The 26,138-nt window shown below is 37.4% G+C and overlaps 1 protein-coding gene across 1 annotated transcript; it reads right to left on the reverse strand.

Annotated features, from left to right (window-relative positions):
• On the reverse strand, window positions 1–26,110 carry NCAPG (non-SMC condensin I complex subunit G). The gene is made up of 21 exons (XM_048941189.1): window positions 25,890–26,110; window positions 25,597–25,806; window positions 24,231–24,459; window positions 22,607–22,752; window positions 21,839–21,923; window positions 18,751–18,943; window positions 16,812–16,961; window positions 14,891–15,031; window positions 13,946–14,069; window positions 12,382–12,471; window positions 12,031–12,210; window positions 11,588–11,698; window positions 9,805–9,924; window positions 8,449–8,685; window positions 7,947–8,128; window positions 6,050–6,224; window positions 5,512–5,673; window positions 4,843–5,014; window positions 3,346–3,438; window positions 2,818–2,896; window positions 1–1,935 (listed from the first exon to the last, which is right to left on the reverse strand). Exons 1-21 carry the CDS (start codon window positions 25,998–26,000, stop codon window positions 1,809–1,811), a joined length of 3,117 nt encoding a protein of 1,038 aa, XP_048797146.1. The 5' UTR covers window positions 26,001–26,110; the 3' UTR covers window positions 1–1,808.
• Window positions 26,111–26,138: the final 28 nt, after the last annotated feature.

Genomic DNA, 26,138 nt, shown 5'->3' on the forward strand with positions numbered 1-26,138 from the left:
TTCAGAAAAGCATTTACAGAAGCCTTTAAACATTTTTATTGGTTTTTTTTGTTGTTTTTGTTTTTTGTTTTTTTTTTCTAGAAACTCATTTTAAGCAAAATAACAAAGGCATTACCAGCAGCTGCTGGTAGTGTATGAGTGGCAGAAGCATCAACCACTCATTCTCAGAGCGCATGCTTCATGTGAAACATACACACACACACACACACACACACACACACACACACACACATATATTTAAAAAAGACAGTAGTATTTAAAGTGTGGGGGAAGCTTTGACTGACAAGCACCTGAAAAAATCTACAAGGTGTGTGTACCCTTTGAGCTCTGTTCAGGTAGCCTTCAAGCCCACATCTTTGGTCGCAAGTGGTTGCATGCTTGCAAACTCACTGGGGAACACCGTTTGATAGAGAACTATTAAAGAAAGAACTCAAAACTTCAAAATTCAGTTTGAAATGATGAATAAAAAAATAATTCATAGCTACATAAGCCTCTGAATAGCAAATATCACAGCACAAAAATGTGTTGTGGCATGTTGTGGTTTGAAAGATTTCCAACAAAAACTGAAAGGGATGAAAAGGAACATAGTCCTGTCTCTTCTGTATGCAAACTTGAAAACAGCATAGTAGCTGGAGCACCTTGCTTTGAGAATGCTACTTTTCACTTGTTTAGTCCTTAAGGCATTTCAGAGAAATACTGAAGATCATAGCCACATATGAATCTATCTCAAACAAATTCATTGGAAAGTTGCACTGACATGTGCACAGGGAACAGTCAACCTAAGTTTTAACTGACTGCCCTGGAAATTAAATGGTAACACAGAAGGATACGATCGACGGAGTGTTTCCAAACCAAACCCCTAACATTTCCAGAATTAATGTGCTCAGCCAACAGTGAATGTTTGGCACACTTTAAAGTTAATCTTCTATTGTCTCTGTACAACTTTTGACTATTCCTAAATATGTCATTAGAAAAACCTCTGTGATCTTCAGAGTCATAGAAATCACTTTTGTCCGCCACTTTAAACAGACGGTATGCAGAAGCTTATATTTTTTGCCCTTTCTATACCTTACTTAATTGGATACTTATTAGGTACTTCTTTTATGCTTTTCTAAAAGCACATTAGCAATTTTATATAACAAGGTCACAGAATGGTTTGGTTGGAAAGGACCTTGAAGCCCACTCAGTTCCATGCCCCACCCACAAGCTGCCCAGGGCCCCATCCAGCCTGGTCTTAACACTTCCAGGGAGGGAAGTGCTCCTCCTTTCCTGCCCCCCTCCGGTCGGTAGCAGGCTTCCAGGCTTTGATTTGTAGAGTTAATTATGGCTTTGCCCTTTTGATGTCATTTAAAATAAAGCAGACATTTATCTCCAAGAAGCAGAATTCCCAATTAACACAAACCATAAAGGCCTCCTGAGAGACAGCAGATGTGCAGGCTAAGAAGGAAAGACAGTAGGTGTGTTAACAGCACAGCCAGAAGCGCTGCCATCACGCAACCACTCCAGGTCAAGCGTTCTCTCTGAATAACATTAAATACTAACATTATGTTAAACAAAGTCTGAAAATTTATATTTGTAAGTAAAAAAAAACCTCCTTTTTTCTTCAGGTAATATTTTAATATGTCTTTATTACATCAATGATGTACTTCATAAGGGGAAGTTACTCAAAAGTTCCTAGAAAAGTATGGAGCTATAAATGATCAAATACTGAAAAAATTAAATGACACTAATGACAAGAGAAACCTTAATTTTTCAAGCCTGCTGTTAATAAGCAGCATTAGCAGGGGACATTTCCCCTCAGTTTCTCTTTACTCATCAGATTCCGTACGCAAAAGGGTCGAAAGGTTCATTCTTGTTTTTTCAAGTGCTGCAGTCTTTGCTCGTCTCGAAGGCCTTGAACTTGGCACTGGGACTGATTCTGGCATTTCATCATCGCTGAAATATAAAGTATTTTAAGATTAAGGCCCAAAAGACTAAACAAATGAAAGGGTTTGTTAATAGAAAACTTGAAATCACTGTACAGTAAATCCTTAACAAAAAAACCTCAAGTATAGAAAGTATGTAATTAGTAACAAGAATTTATGAGTGCTTTCCAGGTGATACAGCAGCATCAGAAAAGATAATGGTAATGGGAGGACGGTTGGACTAGATGATCTTGTAGGTCCTTTCCAGCCTTCTGATTCTATGATCCTCTGATTGTAAGATAACCAAAGATCAGCAGTTGCAAAATAAGTAAAATCCCCAAAGCAAACGCTGAACAGGCAAACTGCAATGGCTAACCCTGATCATCCTCAATCTGGGGGTTACTTGCTTGAAAAAGGATGAACGCAACTGATTACTATAGAGATAATTCAATGTTTCTATCCTACAAGATCTGAAGGGAAGGAACACACTTTAGATGTTTTTTTTAAGTGTTGGAAGATAGGAAACAGAAATAGAAGCCAGAAATGTGGAGGGGAAAAAACATTGAATACTTAGAATTCTGCACAGAAATGGTATTAAAACAAAAAGCAGAGAAGTGGTCAGAAAAGAAATGCAATCAAAAAATGGAACTTCTGACAGACAAAACATATAGACATATATTAATTCTACACACAAAAGATCTAAAAAAAAAAAAACAAAACCATGTACCAGCTCTGAGGAATAACAGCATTTGAAATACAGCAGTAGGTTTGAAGACTTCCAAAGTATTAGCAGAAAAATACTTTTCTTAAGCATTAGGTTTGGGGAAAGAAAAATATTCCTTTCTAGGAAGGAATTAAGTTTCTTTCTAGAACGGACATCGTGCTTTTGAAGGCAGAGAGAAGTAGTATTTACCTTTCACTACCAGATCTCACAGCTGTGCCAGTTTTCCTTCTGCTCACAGATCTTGTTCCCACCGCTGCTTTTCTTTGCCCTATGCAGAAGCAAAAACCTCTTCACATCACTTTATTTCCTTTGTTAAACCGGTTTTGCGTCTTTCAATTAGTGATCAATGATGTATTGAAATGCATATAACATGCAGTCACAGCACTGAGTGGAATGTTTTCTTCAAAACATTAACAACTAAAAACCCACAGACAAGGTGACTTTTCACAGTCACCTGGACGTTACTGTAAACAACTGCGACCATCTTGAAACCAACTTTATAGGCAGAGAAGTTCTTTGGTTTTTTGGTTGCTTCTGTTGTTGATTGATTTCTCTGATAGCAGAAAAGTTTTAAAAGCAGAAAAGTCTATTTTCATCCTTTAATACATTTTTTAAAAGCATATTATGAAGACTGCATTGTTTATATGAAAAAAGAGGTTCACAAAGAGTTAATCTTTGAATCAGCCGTTATAATAGCCAGAAAAACCCAATGCATACCTCTGCCAGTTTTGTTTCTCGTGGATTTCACTTTAGCAGTTTCTTTATTTTTCACTTCAGTAACTGGAGTATGAAGAACATCCTTAGTATTTTCTGTTAAGCAGAATGATACGTGCAGAAGTCAGATAATCAGCTTTCAATTTACTGTAAATATCAGCACATTAACCAGTACCCAAAAAATCCATACAGTTTTAAATCCATTTTCCTTAAACTACAAATTTCCTTTAACTATGAATTAAATAATAAGGCCAGAAGGAGGTTTAAGGTGTCACTCAGCTGTAACATCGCCCCATCATAGCTATAAAATACTCCCACAGTCACAAGTAAACTAGCCCTGAGAACTGCTTGCCCCCCATCTCTAGAATTACCGATGACTTCAGGAAATCCCTTTCTTCAGCAATTTATGCCACTGCTAGGAAGTTTTTTTTCTTAAGGTCAAAATTGTATCTCCTTTGCAGGAATCAAAGGGCAAAAAAGAACACCTCTTGACTTTCAGTGATCCAATCGTATTTTGAAAGAAAACAATGCTTTTCTCCTACAGCTTGCCTAAAGTTCTCAAAATCCCTCTTTTGAGAGAGATTCATCCCAAGATACCATTTGCTGTGAGCACAACATTTTATAAAGACGTACGAAGCTGCTTTAGAGTTCCAGCTTCCCATCCAACACATAAGCGTAGAAGATAATAACACAGAAGACACTTGATGCCTTCAGAAGCAGATTAAAATCTTGGAGTAATCTACTAGGATATAAACAACATTCATTTTAAAATTAAGATTTTTTTTTAAAGTGACATCCTGCTTAAAATAGCTGTGTGTCAGTCTTCGTGGAGGAAGCCAAGGAAGTCTGAGCACATTTCATCCGATTGCTTTTCAACTGAAACAGATTAGATTTCCTGTGCCACCAACACAACATACACTGCTAAGATGTGCACAACTGCATCAGCTGTGCTGACTGCGGAAAGTTTTCCAGCCTCTTCCACTATAAGCTCAAATAGCAATAAAAACAAACCTAGTTCAACGTACGGACTGGTAACAAGAGACCAATGTAAACAGTTCAGTGCACTGACTGTACATAACTGTAATACAGCCTGCCAGAAGTGCACCGTTACTCCATTGGAGTCCAAGTCCACTGGAGTCTTACTGAACTGCATTCTAAAGATGCAAGGAGTCACACGTCACTCCTTGTAAGACAGCACAAGGTTTGGCTGGCAGAGAAGTGCCAAGCAGCTTAAGGAAACATCAGAAGTTAATATTGTCTTTTTTAAAAAGAAAGAACTATAGGGCAGACCTACAAAATACAGCACTGCTTACATTAAAATAACAATAATAAGATATTTATTTGTTCTGAGTTACTTTCAACAGGACGCATATTTATTTTTCCGCTTTTTTTTCCCCCAAGAGTAGACTTATTTAGTAGGGGAATAACCAAGACTTCTCATACAAATCCTTGCAGGACATTCAATTGCACATCTCCTGTCTTACACTTCTCCTGAATTACCTTCCTCATTTTGAATAGAATCTGCAGATAACGTCTTGCCATTTTCCAGTGTCTTTTCAGAGACTCCCCTTTCCTCCATGCCTTCAGAGTGATCTTTGCTCACATTTGTACTTTTGGTCAAGTTCTTCTTGATCCTCTCAATAGCTCTTTGGCACAATTTATCTCTCACTTTCTGGGAAGAGACACTAAACATTAATAGCTACTTAATTTTATGACTATTTTATTAAGCATACCAACTACAAGCATTAGTTGGATTTACTGTTAAGAATGACAAAAAGCATCACATGAAGCTGATTATTCTGGTTGAAAGGAGAAAGATTTTCTCCATCACCACCAGGCCCTGCAGCCCCAAAAGACTTATTATTTTTAAAGAGGCAATCTGAGGAGATAATAAAGTTACAGGACCTCTCAAGGTGAGATGGAATGTTGCTACTTGTTGATGGCATCCCTGTAGGGGAGCAGGACTCTTCAACGTTTCACATGGCTTTATCTTTCTCTGTCAGATTCAGATTTTTGTAAATGCCTCTTTAACCAATTTTTGAGAAGTTCATTTTTAATGAAAAACTTCAGTCAGGTTATCGTAATAAACAGCAGGCACTTCATTTTTAAGTACATCACAGTGTTAGACTGCTTTTGGCATTAGAAAGAGCCATGTTATTTATATACTACCTCCAGAATCTCATCAAGCAGAAGCAGAAGATTCTCTGTGGAAGAACTACTGATTTCCAACAAACTTAACGCTCTCGCATAAACACGAACATCAGGCACAGTTGGGTCCATCAGGATCTCATTACAAATTTTCAGTGCTAAATTATCATGCACTGTTAAGTCCTGTGAAAGAAAGAAATCAAATACATGGAATTCCTCTGTAAATTATTTACAAATTACAACAACTACATCATTCTAATTTAGACAGCTTATAATTTTGCATAGCAAATATCTATTTTTTTAAATGCAGAATTTTGGGTACATTCACTAACTGATTTTCAAAGCTGCTTTTCCCAGTATGGATCAGTAAGGATGGTGCAAATTCCTTTTAGTATTACCAAAGTGTAAGAGTGAAAGAGAAATATTTACTAGCCTGAACAGTCACTTGCTTAATCAGTGCTCTGAATCTAGGAATCCCTGACAAACAACTAGCAGTGACTGCAGGGGTCAGTTCTTCAACTACAAGTAATGCTTTCTTCCAGTTCAACCCACTGTATACCTGATACTCTTGAGACTTCTTGGCCTGAGGTCTCAGTCCACTGGGTCTGGTCAGATCCACCAACAGCTCAGAAACATTACTGATGTCTACTTCGGCCAAGGGTGAAGTTGCAGGAGCATTTAACAGCGTCCGCAGAGTTGGAAGATAAGCTTCCTCAAAGCATTCCTGGTTGGATCTGTTTCAGTTGAATCGAGCATTAGGAGCATAATGAGACAGAATTAAATCTTTTCTTCTACAATTAAAGTTTTCAACTTCATATATTTCAGCTGTCAGAGGACAGGCCAATCTTAGCAGAGACAGGCAGCAGGATCACAAAACCTGCCTTGTAGAACCAACTCCTTTAAAGCTTTAGCTCACTGGGCTTTTTCCTAGGAAATGTTATGTAACACTCCCTACTTCTGCACCTAACCACTTACCACAGAAAGCCTAACTGATATATACACACAGATTCTCTTCAAGGGACAGAAACACACTTCCCTGTATCTTCATTTTTCTTCTGCTCATTCCTCCTTTCTGCTAGTAATTCTCTTTGGGCATACATCTCATTGTAAGAAAGCAATGAAGCCTGGCAAAAAAAACGTGGTGATCAACAGCATTCTGAAAGAAATATTTGTGTTTTCTTGAACTCAGAAGAGTTCAGGACCCCTGCCAAGCAAGCCTACGACCCACACAGTTGCACAGGGTTTTGTGGCAAGGTGTAGTTCCACAACATGGGTCAAAACAATTTAAAAGGTACTGTGCCAAATCACATGAAGTACTGGTGAGGGAAGCAAAGCCTTTTTGGCTTGTTTGGTGGTTTTGTTTATTTGCTTTTTTAATCTCAGATACTTGCTCACCTTCTATTTGAACGCAATTAACCGGGGGACAAAACTGATGAGATAAATAACTTAAAAACACTAGATTGTTTGCTTCTGGATCATTGACTCAAATGAGCTAACCAAAAGACTTTTTGTGCACTGTAAGTGGGGCAGGAATGTACAGAAGCAAGAACTCTCCCACTTAATGATTTGTGCTTTAAGTTGGGTGAAACACAGCTGACGTATCCAGATTATTTCCTACAAGCTAGAAAAACAACATTTTTAAGATATACTGTAGTACATACACACAAAGCTGCCAAGGAAATTATTACTCTTTAATAAACATTTCAGAATTAAGAATTGTTCACTGATTGCAGGACACTGTCCCTGCCATTAATGCACCACGCCATTCTAATGATGCAACAGAATATTATGCATAAAAGCCATCAACATTTTATAAACATTTCAAAAATTAAGCCTCTGGACTACAGCTGTGATCAGATGGGAACATCTGGACAACACACACAGAACATACTGAATTTAAATTTCAGTGATAGATCAGCACCAAAATTAGGCACAAAACTCTGCACAACTCACACATTTACCTCCCCTTTCTGAGTGGCAACTTTGCAGACTGCTCTGAATCAGCTGCCACACAGGGTAATAAATATCTGTCCACTACCAAAAGATTTTGAATCTGTTGTGCCTTTACTTTGGCACACGCTTCAGTTAATAAAACAAACAGAAATATCCTATTTCTCTGCTACCTACTGGGAGCTGCCCATTCTATTTTAACCTTTCCTGATAGCATCTATTAAAGTAGTATTCAAGAACATAAAGGACATCTTTTAAATCATTTTTTTAATTCAATATACAGAAAAACACTTTCAAAGAGTCTTAGGAAAGAAAAAAAATAGGTCAGAGGGAATTTATAGAAAGTTTTTAGAGTGGCCATAGATTGAGTCTGCATATATTCAAAAGTAATTTGCATAGAAGATTAAACTAAGCAGGTCTAACAAGCATTTATGCCATTTTGAAAAGGGCTGCAAAGCTGCTTGATCAACATACATCATCACATAATATTTAATATGAAGCCATACCTATTTGCATAAGCATATAAAGGGAAGAAAACTCCCAGACAATGTCTAAGTTGAGCGTCCTCTTCAGTCACAGGATTGTACCACAACAAAACAAGACGTGAGAGGAGTTTGGCACTTGTCAGCCTCCCACAAAACATCAGTTTGGCTATGCCTTCTGCAGCTTCTGTTCGGAGTTCTGAAAACTGACGAGAGTTGATCTCAGAGACAAAATACCAACCGCAGTGATTTTCACTAATACTTTATCGCGTTGTATAGTCTACACCTAATTCTGAAAACCAGTTCTCTACATTTCAGTATCTGCACCTGCAGAAAATGCTTAACTGGCTCAGAAGTCACACTTACTTGTATCAGTGGCAGTTATTTTCTAGGGCAACTAAGTATTTTAACACGAGACTACGTAACACACATCCTGTAAAGTTCAAACGCAACCTAGCAGAAGGGTAAGCCTTCTGCAGAAATTATTTTAGAAGGAAAACAAGGTAAGATTTATAATATTTCTTACCTCACTGTCTAAGAAACCATAAAGAAGCTGCAGGAAGCTGTGAACTGTAGCACTCCCTTCTTTCTTCTCCGTTGTTTCACCTTCCTCCTCACAACTTTCAGTTCCAACACGCACTTCTTCACTTTGAGGCTCACTGTCTCTTCTAGCTTTGAATGGCTCAATCCCAAACAGCATCAACTGATCAAAGACTGCCCTTAAAGCACTGAGCTTTACCTTTATATTATCTATTTGTAAAACCTAGGTTAAATAAAGAAAATACAAACATAATGTTATAGCAGAGCAGCGCTGCTTAATATTAGAATAATAGAAGTGGATAGTTTTTTCTTTAGTAAGATTATCCCAGGATCTATACATCTATACATGAAGTTTCATATAAAAGTTTCCCAAGTAAAACAAACTTCAGACAGAAGATGGGATGTGAGCTGAAGCCTAAGCAACTTGAAATTATAATATTCTAAGAAATAATCTATCAAATTTTCTATGCGATCTCCATTAATAAGGAAAAAAATCCAGCTTCACTCACCGTATGCACGGATGAGACATAATCTTACCTTTCAACCTCTAAACATCTAACAAACAAAAGCTATTTATCTGTACTAAGTCCATAGTGCTAGGCACTACAGAAAAAACATGTAAGACAGTCCTTGCTCTGAAAGACCATGTAGCTTAATTAAAATAAACATTATGCAAATTACACCAAGGAACTGAGAGGTAAGTTCATGAAGGTCTATAGTTTACTATGTGCATTATGCTTCAAATTAACATCCAAATCAAAAAGAGATGTGGTGGGTTAGCCTCGAGAGTGAGCCCTTGTCAGTTTAGCCCAACGCTACTTCTGACAGCAGCCTACATAAAGAATAAGGGCTTTAATTGCTCATAGACATCAGCAATATCTACATGAAAATACATTCTCCTGAACTTCAGGAAGTCAGGAATTGCTGGTACTCAAGCACCAGAACTACGTATGATACAAGGTGGTTTTATTTTTGGTCACATGACCACCTGTATGGGAACTACTGAATCACGGCCTGAGCCTCTGATTGATCACCTGAGGTGAGCACTGAGTCAGCCACGGGAGCACAGCTGAAGGCAATTCACCTGTGGTGCCAGAAGGGGTGGAGCCTGGCTGCACCTCTCCTAGAACTATTTAAGAGCTGGCTACCAGTGGGAAAAGATTTCTTCTGGAGATCCCTCCTTTGGAGTTTTGCAGTGCCCAGGATGCAGGTAAGCATTCTATCTGTTCTCTTCTTGTTACTATAATCTGCTCTGCCCAACTCTCTTGTTTATTTCATAATTATAACATCTTTATATTTATTGACTGTACACCACCATTCCATCTTCCAATAGAAATTTTACCTGCAACAACAATGCAAGATGCTGTCGAGCAAATTCTTTGCTTTGAAGGGAACAACAACCCAAGCATAGAACTGCCATGTTTCTCACAGCTGGGTGGACATTGGTTACACCAGGAAGTATCTGGAAAAAACAATACTCAGTTTGTCATTGAAATATGCAAGTCAAAAATAGGGAATTGTCTGTATTGTTTAACACTTGCTTACTCTGAAACTAGAAATAACAGTGTGATGCAAAACCAGAAAGTCGGAACTACTCCATTTATCTCGATATAAACAGAATCAGATTTTTGAGTACATAAAATAATAGTAGAACCACCAGCACTTTGCCCAGTATTTGCCTTAATAGACTTTATTTTCTGACAGAATAGTTGACCACTACTGAAACAAAAAACAAACCTGCACAGTTCTTCACGGAAATACATTGACGTTCTTACAAAGAAATGGTACGCAGTTCTAAATTGTAGAATACTGACACTACTTTCTTTACCTGTAATAGTTTTAAGAAGTCACTATAAGAATCCATGTGAAAGAAAAGCCAGATTGCATACAGGATGCATGCTATCATGATATCAATCTATATTTTTGTGTTCAATGAAGAAAGAAAGCTTAAAAAACAGCAAGAAAACCTAACATAAGAAAACCCAGCAAGAAAAACAATATAAAAGCAGGATGTTGAAAATACAGAAGTGGAATAAACAACAAACATGGAAATTAAAGAATAATTAAAAAAATTATGATGGACACATCAAAACTACTTATGATTTGTTAGAACACTGTTCTACATCTGAAAGAAATCAGGTGTTGTTCACAGTATTGAAGCTACTCTGAACTGGTGTTAAAGTTCAAACTGGAAAGAAAATTGCCAAAATGCCCACAGTGAGTCAGATCTTCCAGATCATTGCCCTGTTAACAATAAAGATCAAAACCAAATTCCTAGAGTGTTACATAAGCAGGCAAGGTAGATAGGTAGATACCTCCCCTGAATTGTTGTCAACATCTCAACAATTTGTAGCTGAGACACTCTAGAAATGTGAGGCTGTTCCTAGCTACCTAATTACTCCATAATATTTCTTTTTCCATGAACTTACTCAGTTTCCTTGAATTTTATGCATGTTCTCAGTGTGCACACATCCTTTGACAAGGAATTCCATAGATTATGTATTAGAAGAATCAACTCATTCCATTTATTTTAAGCTTGGTGATTGCTAGCTTTACCTTATGATTATACAATCCTCACTCACATTCTCCATGATGCCCATGACTTCTGACCTGTCTCAGACCCTATCTTCAGTCCTCTCTCTTCCAGGTAAAAAAAAGTCACTCATTTAGCCATTCTTCACATAGAAGTTGTTCCAGTACTTTTCCTTTCTGCCCTTCTCTTGACCACTTCCAATTCAAATATGACCTTTCTAGATAGGTGTGATAGAAACTGCACAATAGCATTTAGTTAGGAGTGTATCACGTGCTCACAGTAGCATACTGTTTTTTTTCTCCATTTTCCCCCCCCTCTGTTATCTGCAGAGGAGACTTAAAATTCTCTGAAGCAGCACATTCAGCTACAGGGAGAGTCTCAATTTATTTTGGTGACTCCCTGCTGCATTCAGTTCTGGTGTAGATTCTGAGCTCACAGCTGGGCTGCACTTGCATGATTTGGAACAGCTCAGAAGCACTAAGCCACAGTACTGAAAATATAGAAAATGATTCTGAAACAATCATAAACCATCCTGCCTGTGAACTAAGATCAATTTTTATTATAACCTACAACAGTGTTTATTGCTACATACCAGAGACTCTATTATTTCATTAATGGTTGGATCAATTCCTTTAGAAAGGGCCATCATCTTGAGAAGCTCGTGACACATCAATAGACACTTCACCAGTGTTTCAGGATCATCCTTCAGGGTGAGTGAGGAAAAAAAGAAGAAATTGTGTTACTAACAATGGTGGCTGTGATGGTGAGAATAGGCACAGTAACCCAAGTTATTTCATACCCAAGTAAACATTTCTTACCCACTACAGATTTGATAAGTGAGCAACTTAATTAATCTATAAACAATGAAAAATGATTCAGTTTCATGTTTTCAGTTAAGAGTAAATACAGCATAACTAAGCTCCTTTTAGAATTCTGCAGTTATTTAAGAACCAAAAGAACAGTTTACTGTAATCCATTTTGAATAAACTAAAAACAATCAGCATTTGTGAATACAGAAAAGGAAAAAACTGAAACCTTCTCCACACGCATTTCTTTAATTTCACATTGCTCTGCTGCTTTTATGAGATCACTTTTTGTGTGTTCCAACTCAGTTATTTTCTCTTTTAATACTGATGCTTTATTAAAATCCTGCAGAGTAATGCACTCTTCCAAAGCTGCTTTTGCTTCAAAAAGTTTCACTTTTATTTCAGCCAACTGAAACGTAAAGCAGAAAGAAAATAATTATTATAATTATGCAGGACTATAAAACCTATATGGTATTAGCCAACAATGCACTACTGAGATCAGTTACTGATATACAACTATACAAAACTCTTACTTGATGGACAAGGATTATTTTTTTCCAGTTAGCTAAAACTAGCTTACCTTAATCTGTTGCTTTCTTATTTCAGCAGCATCAACAGGCTGGTCAACAGAAACAATTGGCTCACGAACCTCTGAGACAATTTCTGCAATCTATTACAAACAAAATGTTAGTGATTTCAGCCAGTGATTTTTGGCTATCAGATACCAAGCATTAGTTTAACTTATCCAAATCTAAAATACCATCCTTCTGAAACTTCTGTGCAGCTTTCCTTAACCAATACATCACTGCACTAAGTCCTCAAGGAGGACTGACTTAACAATGAGCAGCCTAATCACGAAAGTCTAGTCCTATCTGCAGTCAGCTAGTTAAGCAAGAAAACAGAACTGCTTATCCTCAGGTGAGTTGAACAGTTTCTCTGACAGTTCACAGGCACTGTCTTCTCTAGGTTTGAACACACGCTTTAGAAAGACAGGTTGGTAACACCAGTAAGGTTTTTCACCCGGTACTGCTGCAGTCAAAATACACCAACGCTGTCATTTCCAGCTCTATAAACTACATATGTAATACAGTGAGCCACACAAGTAACTTAATTCCAAGCCAAATACATGTGTGGAACTGGAAGCAGAATTATTCTGAGGGTTTTTCAGTTTGTTAAGGGAGTTCATTAAGGACAGGCCTGTTGTGTTAATAAGAAATGAGATGAAAAAAAGAAAACTAAAAGACATTGAGACGGGGATAGTTTCAGTTTGATTTATCTTGCATCAGATTTCCACAGTCAGCTTCTTCTTAGCCTCTACCCAAACAGCAGGACATACTGAATCAGTGCATTTCACTTGTGTATTACTGAATCACACATTGTTAGTGTTGCACTACTGTAGTGCCAGGGTTACTACAGGTATTCCAAAATATCATGTAACAAACAGCCCAGCTTTACCTACTGGGCTGAGACTTTCCAGAACTGCTCTGTCCATAAAGTACAGAAATTACTTAAATTATTTCAGCAAAGCCAAGAGTTTGTTTTTCATTAGACAAGTTGAAATAATCATTCCTCATATAGGAATATTCCTCATTCTCTGAGCAGCCTGATCTAATGGCTGGCAACCCTGCACATAGCAGGGGGTTGAAACTAGATGATCATTGTGGCCCTTTTCAACTCAGCCCATTCTATGATACTACATAGAGACTTTGCTATAAAAAGAATATTTTTCTTATTAACATTTGAGGTCTTTTCTCAGCAGAAAGGAGGGAAAAAAATCTGCAATCTGGAAATGTAAAGTATTCTCATTTTCTCATTTGAACGTTCTACTTAAAACTGTTTGGATCTAGTAAGACAAACAATTTTGTAACAGGCAGTTGAAGAGCAGTAATTTCCTAATTTGAGGGTTACCTTTACAAAATCACCAACGTGCTCTGAAAACAGAGCTCTTCATCAAATACGCACAAAATGCAGCCATGTTGAGGGGAAAAAAAAAGGCAGAGGTGCATAGCACAGAACAACATAAATACTTCTCCAAACCAAAAACATTTTAATTCCTGATATTTCTGTTGCAATGCTTTCTAAACACTGTTTGTCATACAGGGAAAGCAGAACCCAGAAAACAGTAAGTCTTTGGAATTACTTACAACTTGAATCCTTCTGGCATCATCCTCAATGATCCTGAGTAACCTTTCCACAAGTGGAGATACAAGAGCTGTTGAAGTTGCAGGCAGAATAAGAATCCTTTTTAAAAGAACTAACAGATGCTTTCTGCATTAAGGTGGGGGAAAAAAAAAAAAACACAATTTGCATTGTTAGGCATTAAATTATTTTACCCAAATTGAGTTAATGTGATGAATACATTACAGGATAAGCTTCTCTGTAACTATTTTGTTCCTTAGTAGAGTTCATCTTCTCCTTATTTTACCCCATTTCTCTTGATTAGAAAATACTGTTTTTCTTTTTAATCAGTTTTGACTGTTGCTTAAAAGTCATTCCAGCAAAAAATATCTTGACAGGCTGCCATTGCATATTAGGCTCTGATGGGACGAAAATGACAACCTGATAGTACAAGCATAACTGTCCTGTTTCAGAAAATGCCCATGATGGGATAAGCTTCCAAATTTATTCTTACTACTTCACAGGAAAATGTTACTCAAACTACAGGAGGCTTGTTTGAACGACTCAGTTAATGCATTCCAATTCAGTCTGAAATCTAAACTCTTTCCTTTTTAGGCCTTAGCAAATTAGGCCTTAGCAAGTTAGCAAATTCAAGGTACTCACAGGCTACCCTCTACAAGTCACCTGTGAAGAAATCATCCACTTATCTCCTTAATTTTTGGTATATTGAGCTCTAAATTAACAGTCTTGTATACGCATGAAACTTTTTCCATAAAAGCAAGCAGGCAGCATTTCACACACTCTTGGGCACAGTGCCATTAAAGAGATGGTGTTGGGTTGGTTGTTTTTTTGCCATTTAGCAGAGACTCACATGTCATGTTTGATCAGGTCATTTTCCCAACAGAGGCCTTATGTCTGTGGATTGGCATAAGTGCCATCCACTCAATAGCAGATTTTCTACCCAAGTTTACCTTCCTCCCTCTTCAGTGGTGTCCATGCTGTCTATAATAAGAATTAGTTGCTGGCCTATAAATTCCTTTGTCATCAGGTTTTCAAAACAAGCGAAGTCTTCTCTTTGTTCTTCTCCAAGAACTGGCATATTTTGTATGTAACTGAATCCAAATAGAACAGATCATCATTCAGAATCATGGTTGCAATGAAAAAAACAAGAAAAAACAAAGCAACAACAGCAAAACAAAAACACTTCCCTGACATGTATAAATAAGCCAGTTACCTTGCCTACAAGGCCTAAATTTTTTTTAATGCTCTCCTTTTCATAGATGAATATTTCCAATAATGTTCATAGATAAGTACTACCAATAATGTACAGTTTGAGAACACTGCACTCCATTAAAAACTAATCCCCTGTTTGAGAATGCAAAAAAAGAAATGCCTGAATAAAACATACAATCCTGTATTTGTTGTTAAGGGTCAGCGACTTGCAGCTTCTAACTTCTCTTAAGTGATGCTGTCATAGCACACATGCATCAAAGATTTCACTAGACTCCCAAATCTTAACTGAACCAACTGATGGGACTACTCACCAACAAGCAGCTTCATTGCTGATACTGCAGTCAAGTATCAGTACCTACTTAATTAATTTTACTCAGCCTTTTCCTTCAGGGGAGGATTACTGAAGGCCTACTGAATAAGATTGGATGGAACAGCTTTTTAATTTTTTTTCTGAGAAGAAATATTGTATGAACTGTCAAACCAATTATGAATTCATAAAGTTACACTCACTAGACTGGACCCATATTTCTATATTAAGTGTTCATGACTCTTTACTTCTGTTTAAGAAACACATCAGCACACCAAACACTGGAAAGTAGCAATGATTTGTACGGCATTTTTCACTCAGAGGGTGGTGATGCACTGGAACAGGTTGCCCAAGGAGGCTGTGGGTGCCCCATCCCTGGAGGCATTCGAGGCCAGGCTGGATGTGGCTCTGGCAGCCTGGTCTGGTGGTTGGTGACCCTGCACATAGCAGGGGGTTGAAACTCAATAATTGTTGTGGTCCTTTTCAACCCAGGCCACTCTATGACTGATACAAGTATGCTACTCTACTGAAGAAAAACAAAGAATATGCATACATTCAATTGGAAATATCTCTACAAACATTTTCTTCAGCAGATCTGATTTATCTGTATTTTAGCAATCTTCACTACATAGCTTACAAGTGCAGTACATCAATTAAGGTTTCCAAGCATTCTCTGCACTCACAGAATTTGGACAGAATATTCATTAATGTGAAGACTGAAAGCTTTTCTCTCTGAGTATCTCACCAAGAAAAAAAAAGTCTTTTTCTTCACTTAGGTAGAAGATTGACTTAACAAAACATTCACTGTTTCTCCTTCATTAAACCAGCCTGTAACTGCCTCCCATGGCAGTTCTACCACTAGCTGAGAACATAAGTTTTTGTTAAGCATGTCCTCGTACCAGGGAGAAAGACAGGAACAGCAGCCAAATTTTACTTTATTTTCACAAGTTACCACAATGAAAAATGTGCCAGTTTCTGCAGGCTCTTTACCAAACAGCAACCAGGGTACTAACAGACAGCCAAAAGAGCTGCATGTTACAGAACAATCATTCTAGTAGTTTTAATGACACAGAATTACATACAGTTCATCTTCAAGTCCATCTTGCTCATAATCAATGAGTAACGTGAAAACAACATTTTGAAATATTCCATTACCTTTTGGGTTTTCTTGCTTTAAAAAAGATTGAAAAGAATTCTTTATATAAAAAAAAAAAAAAAAAGAAAAAAGACTGTTCAAACAGATCTTTGGCTTTGAAAGAAATCTCAATAGCTGAAGCACAGAAATATGATCTACCTTTTCAAAAATAATTACTTTGGTGGAAGACAAAAAACGTGTTTTAAATGCAATGTACCTTAATAAGTAATCTGCATATATGGCTGGTTCTGGCAACATCTGTTCCAGCAAATCTTCACCTTCTTCACCTTTTGACTTCAGATATTCACAAAGACATCTCCAGTGCAACACATTCTCAGCTGTTAAGTTTTCCAAAGGAATCAATTTTCTTAACAACAAGAAATAAACAGAAATGAAGAAAATATACAAATGCACAGAAATACATTATTTCCTAAGAAGAAAAATCCTGTCAAAGATATTCTCCACAGCCGTACTTATGGACTGACAAAAATAACTTCGTAAACAAGGACATGGAGTCGCACTGAGCTGTTCAGTATTTTACACCAAGACAGTTTGTGTTGGGTATTCTAGATGAAAGCTTTATATTTGCAGAAGAGAATCTGCTGAGCCTTTCAGATCTCCAAAAGTAATCACGCATGCTAAACTTGCACTCTATGAAACACTGCCATGACTACAACTGGGGAAGATTGAACTCCACTAATCTGTAGAAATATAATTGCATTATTTTTCAGCTTCTGTTCATAAACTATTTGTTCTGTTCTTGACTGCAGCATTTCACATAATGTTCTATAAAACTTTTTGCTCCCCCCAAACAAAACTAAAGCACATTCAAACCCTAATAACATGTAAATGAAACCACAAGGTGTAATCAGAAGTGTCATGAAAGAAAAGCTAAGTGCTTTGCATAAATCAAATACCCTCATTGCAAGTTGAATCATTTCACTTGCTTCCCAAGGTACCATTAGCCCAACAGATCCACTTCTTCAAAACATTACTTACAATTCTCAGTTAACCCAATCTTTTAGAAAGGAGCCTTTGTTTTGTGCAGGATCAAAGTCAGATCGACAAGTCTAGAAGGATTTTTCCTTTGAACTTTAGAAACTGGCACATTTCCAAAAGCTGTGAGAATGTTATTTCCCCCTTATCGTGCTTTTAAAATCCAAACAGGCCTGCACCTGTAGCTTTGAAGTACAGTATATCATCTGCTGGTTTCAAAACATAGGTCGCAAGCTACTACTAGAAGGCAAAACATTTTGTAAGACGGAATTACATTTTTTTTTCCCCTCCAAAATACAGAATAACCTTGTTTGCATTTTGTGATCAGTGACTACTTGTCATTTAAGCTTATCACAAGATGAGACTTACATAATCATTCCACTCCGGTTTCTTTGATTAAATCAAAACATTTCTTACCTCCCTTAGCAATTTCCTATAGTTTCTATTTTTTCTCTTCCTCCTTTCATTTTATTGTTGAAATGTAATATATTTATATCACATTCTCTTCACCGTGGATTAGAACTCACCTAAACAAATTCTACCAAAAATTAATGCAGGAAAAGAAGCCTCTAAGCTCCATCAAGCTTCCTTTAACAACTAAAACAGACTGAAACAAAGGCTGAAAAACAAGCCAACAGACTGCCTAAACAGTACATGAATAACTGAAACTCAAATTGTGCTGCCCCTAAGCCAGCAAAAAGGATTGAGGGAAGCCAAGGCAAAGAGAAAAAAACAAAAAGAAAGAAAAAGAAAAAAAAAAAAAAAAAGTCAATAATGAGGGGGAAGAAGAGACAAAAGGCAATATCCAGAATCTGAAAAGGTGATACAGAATCTGTGATACTGATTCTTTTAATCAGTTATCACAGATTAAAATAAGAGGTTACAGTTTTGCAGTGTAAACTAAAGCACTGGAGACAGCACAGGGAAATGAAAGAAATTAAGAATTAAGTTCTATTACTCATAGCAGAGCTTGCTTTATTGATGTTTACTCTCCCCTGTGATTTTCACAATCATTTTCAGTTACCAAACACATTAGAAATACAAACAAACAAAATGTAACCAAAACACTTCAGGATACAAACACCAGGGATACATCACAGCTTACACGAAAATATCACAGCCTTCTCATAAGCAACAGACAAGAAAGCTGATCTCCATACCTGTTGTCAAGGTATTTGCAGTTCTGAATGCAGTCGTTAAGTGAGGACAATGAAAACACAGCATTCAGTACTGGGACGGCCACTTCTGGGCAGTTCTCTACATCCAGTCGATGAAGCAATTCTAAAACGTTCCCTTCAGTAAATTGTAACCAAGCTTGTAGCAATTTCTTCTTCATTACTTCTTTAACAGCATCTAATAATACAGAAATTGAAGCAGTTGATAATGTTAGAGCACATCAAAAAAACATGTTTTCAACACACCAGTCACTGTTCCATAAAGTTATTATACAGTTGAACTTGGGCTTTTTTTTTTTTTATTATTTTTTTTTGAAAGCGGCACAACAGTTAAATAAGAACTGCGTATGGAAAACTAGCACTTGTATGAGGGAACATCATTTTTCCCCTATAAGGAATAAAGGCTCTTTAACCAAAACCATCAGTCATGACCTCTTTTATTAAAGCCATGGAACATTCTAGGGAAGCATGTCTATCCAGGTGCCCTCTTTCAGGCATTTATAATTGGCCACTGCTGAGGCAGGAGACAGATGCACAGACTTTTATTCTGATTTGCCACACAGAATTCTTGCATTAATTCAATTATCCAACTGTGTGTTTCAGAATCCAAAGTAAATCCCTCCAGTACCTCCTCCCTATTGAGGCAAACTAATAACTTCAGGATCAGCAGAGTAAGCTTTATCAAGGAAGAAGGTATTTATGGAAGCACCGAGTATACATCTAGATTTCAGCGAGGAAGAAAGGTTAACAGCCTGGTGGAAGGAAAAGGATAGCTACAGAGTGACTGAAGTATGCTCTTAGGAAGCTTAGAAAACAATAGCTAATACAAGGGAAACAGTGACAACATTCACCTTCCTACTCTATATAACCCACGATAATAGAAGACAGCACTCCCTGAATTCTAAAAGATGCTGAAGATCTGTTAAACAAAAAACAATAAACAACAAAAAAAAACAACCCACTAAATTCAGGTTCTAAGAACAAGAAGCATCTCCAAGAAGTGAAAGGCATAAACCATCAGAATGTAGCAGTGTGAAAGAAAGCAAGTGGAGAACTGACAGCTCAATTGGTTTTGCACCCTGCAAAGTAGAATTAGGCAAAATCTGGATTATGCCTTCTAGATCTGGTTTAATTATAAACCCTGCCTCTGAAGCCAATAAGAAAGACATTCCAGCCTAGCAACCTTTAATGAACAAGTTTCTCTTTGTTAGCTTGGGAGTACGTTCACATGAGCAAATTCAATAAAAGATACCCATATTCAAGGTTACAGTTTGCAAAAAGATCAAAATGAGAGGAAACTAGTGGGTGTATATATAAATACAGACTTCATGGAACATAAACCTCTTTTGCCTAGCGAAGAGCATACAGCATCAGTGAAGCTGCCTACCTTGGCAGATACACAGAGGTTTAAAAAAAAAAAAAAAAAAAAAAAAAAAAAAAAAAAAAAAAAAAAAAAAAAAAAAAAACCCACCAAAATACAGAACAAGTTCTCAGTAGTTGGGATGAAGAATCATCCTAAGGAAAAGAGACACCAGCTGAGGAAATATCTTCCCCACATAAATGAAGAAGGCAGCTCTCTGCCAAACACTTCAAGGTCACCAAAACATAAGCCACATAGAAAGTCTGTACCTTCTCAGTAAGGAAATGAAGCTAATCCTTGTTCCTGACAGATGAAGGACCACAGGAAAAAAGAAAAAAAAAAAAAAAAAAAGCTAGTGAAGGTAGCTTTCTCCTCTGGTTTGCAAAGCTTACTAAAACAGAAACGCGTTCATGCAAAGACAAGAGAGCTATCAGTTGAGATTAAATACTATTCTTTTTTAGTAGGGAGGAAAAGTGAAGAAGAATTGCCTGATTATGTCAAACTGCACACACTAGTATACAGATAAGAAAAAAAATAGCAGTCCAGAATGTATTCTTTTCCAGTGCTAGAATTCAGAAACAGAACTTGAGAAATCTCACTAAGTTACTATACAGTAACTGAGAGTAGGTGGGAAAAACACTAACTAAAACTTATCATGCAGAAAAATGACTTCTCTGTAAGTACAGTTCAATACAGCACAAGAGAGCTCAGCTGATTCCAACTTCTGCTTCAACCAAGAAGCTCATATGGTCCCCAGCTCAGATCACATTCATACATGATGCACTTTGAAGAGCTTCTGTTGGCAGTTAGCAACGTACTTCTTTTGCTCTCTGAAGGCACACAGCCACATCGGTCACAATTCACACAATTCACAGGCAGTATATCACTACAGAAAACATTCAGAGTAACACCTAACAAGGCTTCACACAGGCTTCCCGAAGTGTGCGAATCACACTGCCACACTTAAACTGGCAGTTTTTATGATGGAATTCCATGTCATGCTATTGCTGGAAAGAAAAGTCACTTTCTGCGTAGGCAAACCTCTCTCAGATGCACGTGGCCTTGTGATGGTTTGATGACAGAGCGCACAGAAATACTGGCACGTTCTGAACAGCTCTTCATGAAAATGAGACAGCACAGAAGATTTCAAAAACAATAAAGCCACTTCACAGTGAAATGAATGAGTCAATCAAAAATGCATTAAGTAATATTCATGCCAGTTAAATGACAAACAAAAATTTCTCTCAGGACTTACATGGGAAACATTTTAAAACAATCTTCAGCCTGATACTAAATTCTTTGATAAATGCAACAGTCAAAGATATTTGGAATGAAGCATCTTTTTTTCAAAAATACATGTAATTAAATAACTGCATTTCTCCTACTTTTGTGTTTAATAACAAAAAAAAAACCCTCAAAAATAATGTTTTTTTTTTTCCTAGCTTTAATTTTAATTTTAATAATTCATTCTTAATTTAGAGCTCAATGGCTTTCCTATTTTTTGAAAATGCAATTCTCTTCTGGTTTATCCACTAGCAGATGACTGGAAGAACAGAAGCAGTAAGCAGGATTTCTTGTGCTTAAGCATTTCTCAGCATTTCCCTTTGAGCTCCTTATTATTGCCATCACAGCTTCCACATCAGTAACCTCCACTGCGTTGGAAGATATTCTCTCAAATACTGGTATTAAGATATTTTTAAAATGATCACTTACCAGATCTGTCATTAAGTCCTTGTTGCAGCAGTTTTACTCTCTGTGCTATTGATAGAGCTCTCAGGTGAACTTTTTCTGCCAAAACCTTCAGAAAAAAGAAGATATTAAAAAACATTTCTACACATTTTAGTGAACTTGTGAGCTATCTGTGAATCCAGATTTATCCAATCCACAGAAACTTTAAGTCAGTAAAAGCCTATAATACCTGTATCATCAGCATTCTATCAACTAGTAAGCTGATTCCTGTTCATGGAAGAAAAATGAAACTTAATCTAAGTTAAGCAAGAAGAGAATATGGTTGTGTGTGGCTGTGTTACATTTTGCTTGAAGATCCTGTTCTGTGATTTTTAAGGCACTTGAACAAGAAATGTCTATGGTAGCAACCCTCTTTCCTTTTACCTCTACATGTAAAAATAAACAGCAGTTGATACTTCACAAAGAGGGAACGTGAAAACTATGCATAAATTTACACTAGTATGGCTGTGATCCTAATATTAGTTACTTATTTGTAGTATAAAACAGAAAAAAAATTGTTTCACTAACCTCACAAATGGGCATAGAAGATTACAGACTGTATAAACAACCTTGAAGAATTGAATTATATTAGAAATGCGATTTCTATCAGGCAAGTTCTTGCATACTTGAAAACACCCCACCAAAGTTCTGGTAAGTGAGAAATCTTACAGTTTAACCAATGAAATATGATAGAAGATTTAAAGCCTTTTCTTAAGCCACTGTTGGAAATTAAATATAAATGGTGCACTTTACCTCATACGCTAGCTTCCTGACAGCTTCCTTCACATCCATTGTACGCCCTACAATTTTTGGCAAAGTCCTTGCTGATGGAGCAATACATGACAGCACAGCACGCCTCACTTCTGAATTTGAATCATTTTCAAGCAACACGTTGTAAACTGAAAGCAAAATAGTCAGCTTTTGTAAGGGTGTAAGGCATTCACATTACTGAAAAAAGGACAATACTCAAGAAGGTGAGCAGGCATTATTGAAACCTCTCCCCTTTTGCACAACGCTAATATAAACACAGGGATCAGGTTAGGGTCACAGCCCCAAGATTTTAGGGCAACTGTACATAGAACTGAAGTCAAATGCAAGAATGGTTATTTGTTATTATTAGAATCTTCAGTTAATTAAACTGCTACTCTAGATCCTCCCTATAAAATAACCACTTTGTCATTAACTGGACAAGAAAGTATCCAAACGTTGGACCTCTATTCACTGGAAATACATCCTTACCACCTTTGAGGAGAATCCTCAGTTTTTCCTAACAACTGAAGATTGACAACTGCATTAAGCCTACCAAAATACATTATCATCCTCATGTAATTGTTATTATCCTTGCCTCTTTTTCAAAGTTAAAAGTGACAACATAAGATTTGATCAGAGAATACTTGACTTTTCCTTTTTGATCTGCAACTCGTTATGAAATTTTTGTTCCTAAATAAGAAACATATAAACAAACTTTCAGATAACAATTTCAAAAAGGCATCTTAACAAGAAAAAGAACTAAGCTAATAATACACTATAATTTTACAAATGTATAGTCCATCTACCATTGTCTTTTGAAGCAAGAAGAGTAAGGTCTAATAAAAAAGCATACCATCCAAAATGAAGTTCACAGGTTGGTACAAAACAGCATAAGGAAAACTGGGTTTCAGCAGTACTAATCTCTTATATGGAACTGATTGCCACATCCCTGGTGGCATTCAAGGCCAGGCTGGATGTGGCCTGGGCAGCCTGGTTTAGTGGTTGGTGACCCTGCAGATAGATGGTCATTGTGGTTCTTTTCAACCCAGGCCATCCTATGATGCTATGATTTATGAGCAAGGTGAGATTTGCACAGGAGGAGGAAAAAAAAAAAAAAAAAAAAAAAAAAGTCTCAAAACACATAGAGGTCAGCAGTGCCAGTAACCAGGTGCATCGCTGATACAGAAGGCAGATGTCATTTTGGACAAAATCAGCCTTTGTATTACCATTTCTACTCCTCTGAACGTTTTTGCACAGATTCAACTCAGTTGTACAAAAGCAGCCTAAGAGGGTCTGAACAGAGCAAGCATGTATCCTTCTTCCATCCCAGTTTGCAACACTATCTTTCTCACCATCCCACAACTGCACTGAGTTCACAGAGCAGGGTGATCAATCATTTAATTCCCAGTGGATCTCTCATTCAACAAGTTCTGTTCTGTTCTTTCCCCCTGAACGTACACCAGCCCTACCTATACAAGCTCCATTGACTACGAGCCCCACCACTGCTCTAACAATTGCATGAAGAACACCCGCTAAGAAAGCATTAATCGAAGCTTCAAAAAATGTTTCAAAGCAAACTAACATAAGTCAACAAACCTTTTACAAAAAGAAAATAAGAGCTACTTACTATTAACAACAGGACAGTTTTCATCCTTAGGATCTTGAAGCCTTGACAGGGCCAAGACAGCTTGAATTCTCACATTTGAAAACTTATCTTTAAGTCTAATCAGCATAGCTTCATTAATTTTATCAAATAATTCATCGTCAATCTGAGCATTCTCTGGCATGTTTCTCAAAATCTTATTAACAAGCTGGCACGTTCGAAACCTAACTGCATGGCTGTTTGCATCGTGAGACTGCAGGGAAGTGGAGCGGGGTGGGAAGGGAGAGAAAAAAAAAGTATTCTTTCTTATTTTCATTGTAAGATCATCAATATGCATATGTAAGTAGTTAGCACTCCATACAGAAGATAAAATACACACTTTCATATCTCAGAAGCTCTTCCTATTCTTTAGTAAGACTAAAAACTCACAGAATTGAAAAATATTTATAGCTCATCATTTGTATCAGCAGCACACTGTACACAATTAGCAATGCCCTCAGAAAGGAAGAAAACTACACCACTAATCAGAAGACATGAGCTAGCTTCCTCCTGTCCCCATAAAACATTAAAAGAGAAAGAAAATAGGGATGATGACTAGCTAGTGCTCTTGGCATTACTGATAACTTTTCACGACAAAACATTAATTTAAAAGAATTTTACTTGTGATCTCACACTATCAGAATTGACAGTCTTCTTTATACATAAACTCCTGGAACAAGCAGGAATTAATAACACAAATGCCAATCATTATGTGTGAAAAGCATTTTATTATTTTTACTTGTCAATGAAGCAGTATAAATTAATGTCATGTATACAAACGCACCCACAGTGAAACATTTAATGACATGCTTGATAGCCAAATAAGAAAACAATTTATATTTTCCTCACAGACCTAATTCCTAAAATCTGTTTTGCTTTGGGTTTTTGTGGTTGTCATAATCATAAGAATCATAAAACCATTAAGGTTGGAAAAGCCCTCTGTGATCATCTACTCCAACCATCCATCTAACACCAACACCGCCCACCAATGACTACCTGCTCATTTCTGTGTGCTTTTTGTACGCATTGTTTTGGTTTTAGTTTTTCAAATCATAAAGCTTTGCCTTGCTTTCACTTTTAAGCTTCCAGATTGTAGATAATGCAATAAAGTTTTCCCTACTGTGTATAAACAGAATCACAGAACGGTTTGAGTTGGAAGGGATCTTAAAGCCTATTCCAAGCCCCTGCCGTGGGCAGGGCTGCCACCCACCAGCTCAAGGCTGCCTAAGGCCATCCAACTCGGCCTTAGTACCTCAAAGGACAAGGTGTACACAGCTTCTCTGGGCAGCCTGTACCAATAAGTAAAGCTTCCACTTTACAGTTAAAGATTTAACAGCAAGTATTACTGTACCTCAAGCAGAAAGTTAAACACATAATTCAGAAGCGAATTGTCTTCTTCTTCTTCCTCGCTACCCTCCTCTTTCTCCGTTTGATAAAACGAAGTCACAAACTTAGCCACAAAATCGACCAGTTGCTCCACGGCTGGCTCCCGCTTGTAGACGATCATAACATACTTCAGGAAATGAACGAACTTCTCATGGAAGTCTTCCTTATCTTGTAACTGAAAGAAGCACCAAACCAAAGTAGTTTATAACCTTTCAGAAGCAGTCCCACAGTTTTCCCCTCAGACGCTCAGGCCGGTACCTGGCTGTAGGCACTCTTCAAAGCCACAACGAGCTTCGCAGGGTTCTGGTGGGGTTTCTGGGCCAGCTGGAACGCCTCTTGTATCTGCAGCGGTTTCTTCGCCGGACACATGGCTGCGAACAGGACGCTCGCACAGCAGCCGCCCTTCCCGCGCGGAGCACGGCGCAGCACAGCACAGGCAGGGCGCAGCCAGGCCCCCCTGCAACGGCCGCCAGCTTCAAAAACGGCGCGAGTGCCGCCCCCAAGTCT

The sequence above is a fragment of the Lagopus muta genome, chromosome 4 (assembly GCF_023343835.1).
Source record: "Lagopus muta isolate bLagMut1 chromosome 4, bLagMut1 primary, whole genome shotgun sequence".
In the NCBI taxonomy this organism is placed as follows: Eukaryota; Metazoa; Chordata; class Aves; order Galliformes; family Phasianidae; genus Lagopus; species Lagopus muta.